This window comes from Rhagoletis zephyria, unplaced genomic scaffold (assembly GCF_001687245.7).
Source record: "Rhagoletis zephyria isolate East Lansing unplaced genomic scaffold, Rhagoletis_zephyria_1.1 Rzeph_scaffold_05928, whole genome shotgun sequence".
In the NCBI taxonomy this organism is placed as follows: domain Eukaryota; kingdom Metazoa; phylum Arthropoda; class Insecta; order Diptera; family Tephritidae; genus Rhagoletis; species Rhagoletis zephyria.
In genome coordinates, this window is record NW_016163011.1 from 10,648 (window position 1) to 18,276 (window position 7,629).

The window sequence follows — 7,629 nt, forward strand, 5'->3', positions numbered from 1 at the left end:
TTTAGAAGTCCGGATTTTAATGCCCGCGATTGTATTTTTTTTTTAAGACAATATTTAGGATCAGGACCAAACAGCATTCCTAGTGGTAAACATGTAAGCAGCTTTAGTGAATTGCAGGCAGGCTGCATTCAAGACAGTAGACTGCAGACAACAAAAAGTAACATCCGTGATTAGCTTCCACAGATACTTAGTTACACAACCTAGCAAAACTGATCAAATGATGGCACTCGAAGGGATAACAGCTCCCACTCATCTACCACTGCTTTTATCGTTGCTCTTATCTATGTACATTTCAAAAGCAGCTACTTAAATATTTAAAAATAGGTGGGAATAGTTTATCCTATTCTTTTATAAGTCTTAAATAATTTTGTGTAACAAAATTTCTTTTGTTTTCAGCTAATGTATCGTTATCGTTGTTGTTGCAAGTTATTTGAACTCAGGTGAGTGAGTGCAGTTTGAAAACGCATTTAAAAAGGTGTAGTAAATTTGTAAAATAACAAATTTAATATTTTAATATTTATATACACAAACAAATATTAGAAGTGACTTTGAAAGAATTTGTGTGCAATAAAAAATCGTGATAATTAAAAACTTTTGTAAGTGTGCTGAGTTTAAAAATAAATTATTTATATGTGAGTGTGAAAAAAAAATTTTAAAATAGTAAAGTAAAGAGCGCAAGAAAGAGATAGAGAAAGTGTTGTATTAAAATTTTAAGTCTTCAGAAGCATTGGTTTAGTGTTTTTACGTAATATCGTTTTGAGTGTTGTTGTTGTTTTTTGCTTTACACAAAACGTATTAACAGCAGCATTGCAAATACCCCGCTCCATGGCCAGAGGTGCTGATTTTGTAAGCGATAGCTAACTATGTACTAAACTAGGCAAAAATGAAAATAATGAAATGTGTAACCATTTTTCAGGGGAAATTTGTGCTGCCGTTTTACAAGCTCAGCCCATAACTGGTGACAGGAGCGGAGTGTGTGTTGTTGCGTGCGAAAAAATAAACTGCTTTAATTTGCTGTGAACGCACGTATTTAGTTGTTCAGTAGTTTTTGGCGAGAAAAATAGTTTTTTTTTTTCAAAAATTTTGGTTTAGCGCAGTTAAGTGCTTTAAATAGTTTTTGTGTGTGCTTGCTGATTTTTTTCAAGTAGAAAGAAAATCAAAGTGTTCGTTTGTTTTGTGTGTACCTCAACATCCTTGCGTTTAACAACATACTCAAGGTCATATTTCTGGTCCTCCAATTTATTAATCCTGTCATAGTGTTGCTTGATTATATTTTTAAGTGTTTCTGCAGATAAGTGGAAGTGAAAGAATTGCGTTTATAACAAAAATCAACACAATTTCACAATGTTTGTCTGGGTTTGTTTTTGGTTTTTTTTTTGTTTTGTTTTGTCTTGTTGCTTAAAACAAATAAGGTACGTAAATATGTATAATAAAAATAAAAATAAAATATGAATAAACCAAAAATCTTAAAAATATGGTTATCAAAATTAACTGACGGGCTACTAAACTATTTTGAAAAAAATGAGCATTTTTTAGGAAAAAATTATTAAAAAAAAAACTATTTGTAGTTTCAATCTAATCTAATTGAGGAGTAAAGTTACAAAATTTTCGTTACAGGCCAGTAAAATGTGTGCATGTGTGCATGAGTGCTTTTTTTGTGTGTACGGGTGTGAGTGTGTACATATGTTTGTGTTTGGATTTTTCTTTTTTTTTTTAAATAAAAAATGTGATTAAATGTGCTGATTTGCTAATTTTTTCATACTTTTTTTAATTATTTCTTTTAATTTTCTCTAAAACTTGATGTTTATTCTGAAAATCTACTACTTCCTTAATTTTTCAAATTCATTTGTATGTAAAACAATCATTAGAAACGAAATCAGAAATCTTACCTTCGCTGGCGTCGCTGAGATTTCTCGGGCTACCGCAACGTTCTTCAATGATGCGTCTACGTTCAGCGGCTTTGCGTTCTTGTTCTTTCTTCAGCTCTTCAGCGGCTTTTTTACGGAGCAACAACTGCACAAAGAAAGATGATAATAAATTATTACAAATTTTCAGCTAACAAACATGTCAATAATTTTCTTCCCTACCCTAAGCTTCTTCTTCCTTTCTGGGGTCATGAAACCCTTCTTGGCCTTCTTAGCCTTGGAGGCTTCCTCCATACGCTTGCGCACTTCAGCACGCTTGCGTTCAATCTCGGCCTGTTTAGCCTTCTTTGCCTGTAAAAATTCCAATCGAAAAGTCAGTAATTAGTCCAGCGACAATGCAACACAAACATGCAAGAAACATTCAAAGGTTGACATGACACATATGTATGTAGACATAGGAACACATCGTTTGAGACAGCAGCAGCATTGCGCTTTAAACATAGAACATCGAATGTGCGGCGTGTGGACACTTAACGATGGCACGACAGATCTGCAAACGTAAACCACAGCAAGGGACATCAAACACTTGTAAGACATTTCGGCACACTATTCGCCAGATTACACGCAGTTGAGTACCTCATCCTTGGGATCTAGTGGTTTAGCTGGGGCTGCTGGCGCAGCTGCCTTAGCGCCTGCGGCTGGTGCTGCCGCTGGAGCAGCTCCGGCAGCTGGGGCGGCTGGTTTTGCTGCTGCTGCTGCTGCCGCTGGCGCGGGTGCAGCGGCTGAAGCCGGTGCAGGTGCAGCTGCTTTCTTCTAAAATTTGCGAAAAGAAGATAAGAAATATTAGTGATTAAGTAAATACAATTGGTTTGTAATTTATTTTGGCAAAACAGCGTGCAAAGCGCATAGTAAATATTAGGCGTAGCATTAAAGGTTACTAGTAACGCGTTTACTTCATCATGAGTTTTTTGTAGCGTTTCATCTATATTTTTCTGGGTTTGTTTATTAGTCATTGTATAGCCAAAGTGTTCGCTAAAAGCAAAGGCGAGAGTAGCAGCTTATAAAAAATAGCAAATTGTATGAGCCAAGCGTATAAAGTGTAAGAAAATTTAAATATTCACCTTCGATGTGTCCTCATGTCAACGCCAAAATTATCATTTAAAATACGCATATTTACTGCAAATTAGAGAATAGAATGAACGTTAGTCTCTGATCTACGAATAAAGTGTAAGGATCTCGGTTTGAGCGATACTTACCTCACCTCATCATCAGCCATTTTGGATTTGTGTTTTTGGATTTATTAACTGAAAGTATACAAATTAAATATATGTTAACATATTACAACTATTTCAACAAGCATATAAGTTATTATGTTTAAATATACATATATACACATATTACAAGCTTGAATATGAAATTAGCTCATTCCCGACTAAAATGGCTATTCCGTAACGTAGTGAAAGAAAAATGATTTAATTTATGATTTTGTAATAAACATGATAAACTACTGTCACATGAAGAAAATAATAAACATAATATATTATAAACATAATATAATATAACATATATTATATTAATATAAAAATATTAAAGCAAAATCTTCATTTTATCTTTTTCTTTTTGAGCTCGATTTTCATTTTATGTAAAGTACGGAATGAGAATTGGCTCCCAGTTCGTAGAAGCTATTCCGGAGTTTGATAGAGTTTCAACACATTTCTTACATGCCTTACGCCGATGGGTTTTCCGAGAAGCCAAGGGTTCAACGCTGAAAAAAACTGATCAGTCATTCGATCTTTTATGTGCCGGGCTTTGAACCAGGAGCTCAATATTGAAAGCCACAATTTTATACACTTAGATACAAACGACGTCGAAACCGTTTGCTGTATATCTTCATCGGGACCGGAAATGAACAGCGTTAATGTACTATTTTTTAAAGCTTTCGTGGCGGCTCAGAAGTCCTTGTGTACCTTAAAAATATATGCTTTATTCGCTTATTTCTCTCGATAGTATTATTACAAAATTTGTAAAGGAACTTATTTAATTTTTTTTTTAGCAAATAACAAAGTTAACTGACTTAAAATAAGCCAGCACCAACTAGTGGTAACTTTTCTGAAAAGTTCGCACTGAGCTTAAGATATCGAACCATGTCAAAGCACATTGAATAGCTAATATCACCAGAGCTTCCTTTCAGAATAAAGAAAATATTACTTTGGCATAAAAAATACATAAACTGCACAGTAATCGGTGTGAGCAAGTTCTTTAGTCTGATGAATCAAAGTTTGAGATATTCGATTTTAAGCGACAAGTGCTAATGGGATAGTCTGCAAAAAGCACAAAAAGTATCAAAGAAATAAATTTCGTAATGCTTTGGGAATATTTTACTGGTCTGAATCCTTCGAGTAGCTCAGCAATGAATTGAATATGAGTTTCAGATTTATAGGATGATGCAGATCTTTGAAAGCAATTATTAGTGATTTCTTAATTTTTATTTATTTTTTTTTTGTATCTACTGCAAGCTTTGGCAAACGTAAATCATGGAACGATATTCAGTTGAACAACGCGTTTGAGGGATCTAAACGTTTTATGAAAATGGTCGTTATGTTAATATCTCAGTCGCATACATATAAAAACACATTCGCTAAGTCATCAGTTACTCGCCCTGCATCGTTGCAGGGTCAGCACTCTTCATCAGATTTTAACAGAAAACCATTTGCAATGCCGTATTTCTAAAAATTGGTTGCTTGAGCTTCAAGTAGTTGATACCGATTTTTTTTTAAATATTACCACTACCGATGAGGCACATTATCATCTTAACGGTTACGTTAACAGACAAAACTTCCGCATTCGGTGTACTTCATGTCATCCAAGAAAAAATTTTGCAGCCACAACGAGTCACTGTTTGGTGTGGTTTTTGGCTGGCGGTGTCATCGGATCGTACTTCTTCGAAAATGATGCCGGTAACCCAAAATTTGTATGGCCTGAATTAGATGACATGGACCAAGACAATATGTGGTTTCAACAGGTGCCACTTGTCATACACCAAAGGCGAACGAATTTTCCAAGACGAATTATCTCATGAAAAAAAACGAGGTCAAATACACAATTTGACTTTTTTCTCTGGGACTACGTGAAATGTATGGCCTATGACAATAAGCCCCAGACGATTTCAGAGCTGAAGAACGAAAACATGCAGGTTATAAATTATATATGTAAATACAGCCCGAAGTAGCGAAAAAGTTATGGAAAACATTTGATAAGCGCATCCTGTGTTACAAGAGTAGTAGTGGTGCGCATTTAACGGGTATTTTGTTTCATACAGAAATGCCATAGACTAAACATGATGAAAAAAAATAATAATAATTTCGACATGTATTTAATGCATTGTTGTTCCAAAACTCTAAATTAATTAACTCTTCATTAATTAACCAATTAATTAATCACAGCACAAAGTCCAGGACGTTGATAATAAGGGCGCAGCAGCTTTGCTTTTATTACGTTTATGTACAAAATAAAATTATAGCGATAAAAACCAGCTGTTTTAATTAGCTCAAAATAAAACCCACTCAAATACCCACATACGGCTGTGTATATGTATGAGTATACTTAAGGAAACATATGCTTCCATACCATGCGAGTATAGTGCGTTCCAAACGTAAATTTTCCACGCATCATTTATAATCATATCCAACCAAGTGGAGAAGCAGCAAAATAGATCTTCTCTCGAATACTTTTTTGGCACGCCGTATATGGACGCTGGCCGGCTGCCTATAGAAAGGAAAACGAATGAGCTAACGAAGTAAGCGATCGAGTGGCCGAATGGAGGTGGAGGTGGAGGTAACGTATACGTATAGTGTGTGGGAGATAATATGAATTTATTTTGGAGCATGTATTTGTGAGCTTATACACGTACATATGTGTTAGTAAGATTATGTATGGGAAAATAGTAATGATGGCGATAGCAAATGCAATTGACGCATACACCCACTAATTTGCTCTTAATCTGTTGACAGCACAGTGTGTTAGAGAAAGAGAAAAACAGTACCGCTGAAATTGTAGTATTGGGTAAGCAGGTTGTGGCGCCGGTGGCGGTGGTGGTGGTGGTGGTATTGGTATTGGTGTTATTGGTGTTGGTGGAGAGAATAAAAAAGTCGCGGTCATATCCAATTTCAATTGATTGTGGAGCATAGCAACAATATTTGACTGGAAGATGTTGCTATTTTTTAAGAAGAGAACCTCTTTTGTATACATAAGTATGTATGTGATTTTGCTGTGAAAATGTTTGTATGTGTAAGTGTATTCTTATATGAAAATTCGTATATTGCAAATAGCTATGTACGTCCTTGTAGCGATCGTGCGGTGTCTAACGTACTAACTGTGCCGTGGCATTGTTGCTTCTTACTAGTAAACCAGCCAATGTTTAGTGAATTGGCACAAGTTTATGTACTGCACATGCCACACATCTGCACATACATGCATACATATTTGTGTTTCTTATAAACAAATTATGAGTTTCCTGTTTTTAATTCCTAACAGATGTTGTGGGAAAAATATACATGCATACGTACATATGAATTTTATGTGAAGAAAGAAAATTCAGAGCAAATGATGCCAATGAAAAACGAATATTATAAGAATTTGAAAAATTTGGTTGGCGTTAAATAAGTTCTTTAAATTTTAGGTAACTACACTTGATTTGTTCATCTCTTGTAAACCAGCGATGTTTATATTGGCATACATACTTTTATTATACAGATATAATATTGTCAATAAAAAGAATCAAAGGTGCAACAGAAATTTAAATAAGTTGAATACTTTAAGGTGTCCATCTGCTTGCTTAGTTATTAGTGTATATATTTGCATTTTATTCCCAATTTTTCCTACTACTTAGAATGCATATTTCGAAATTTTTAATTTTAATTTAAACTCGCCAAGAGCTTAGTGCTGCAAAATAGCAATGCAACGCTTGAAATTCATTTATTTAAACATCATGTACAAAATACCAGCAATAAATAGCATTCAAGTGTCATGCGATTGTGAAACCTTTTGTTTGAATATAAATTTTGAAAGCTTTTGTGTTTCATATTCCTAAAATAAATTTTTGTATATTTCTATGAGGAAAACAAGTTCGTACCCCTGCCGTTGGTGATATGGTGCTTTGCTAACGTCACCTAACACCTACTTGCGCTTTTGAATTTATTTTACGTTGCGTGGGCCTTCAATTAATTAGACTGAGTGAGGTAGTATTTTTGCTTATGAAAATTTTGAAAATATCTACGAAGAGCTGTTGTTTTGCCAAAATACCTGTCGTGTTGTTTCAACATTATGTATTCTATCTTATGCTATGAGTTCAGCCATTTTTTGAAGAAGACGAATTAGAAAAAAATAAAATAAAACTTAACTGCAGTTAAGACCTAAGGTAAGCCCCAAGAATTTTACATTCGAGTTTTAATTTGTTTTCTTTTTCTAAATATTGAATTTATGATTACAAAAAAAAAAATACCTAAATGTATGTCCCAGTTGCAAGACAAGTCGGAATTAACTGTTTGATACAATTTTAAGCCCAATTCTTAATTATTTCTATTCTGAATCAGAACTTTTTTTCAGTCTTTCATTTCTTGCTGCCGTAAACAATCTTCCGAAAAGGGAGAAAACGGAGACATGACCAACATATTTAGGGAGATTATTTGCCGGCAAATCTATGGAAAGTTTGAATAACGGCTCTATTCTGTATCAGTGACAAATTCTTGTCACAGTTTTTTTTTTT

General features: G+C 34.3%; 1 protein-coding gene across 1 annotated transcript in view; it reads right to left on the reverse strand.

Moving 5' to 3' along the window:
• Nucleotides 1–1,106: 1,106 nt before the first annotated feature.
• LOC108372619 (troponin I-like) overlaps nt 1,107–7,629 on the reverse strand; it is a 9,566-nt gene continuing 3,043 nt past the window's right edge. Inside the window, exons 2-6 of the mRNA XM_017628349.1 lie at nt 3,127–3,169; nt 2,502–2,678; nt 2,088–2,216; nt 1,890–2,013; nt 1,107–1,285 (exon numbers count right to left, since the gene is read on the reverse strand). Of these exons, the coding sequence (XP_017483838.1) occupies nt 1,107–1,285; nt 1,890–2,013; nt 2,088–2,216; nt 2,502–2,678; nt 3,127–3,141 (624 nt within the window). The 5' untranslated portion in view covers nt 3,142–3,169. The remainder of the gene's footprint in view (nt 1,286–1,889; nt 2,014–2,087; nt 2,217–2,501; nt 2,679–3,126; nt 3,170–7,629) is intronic.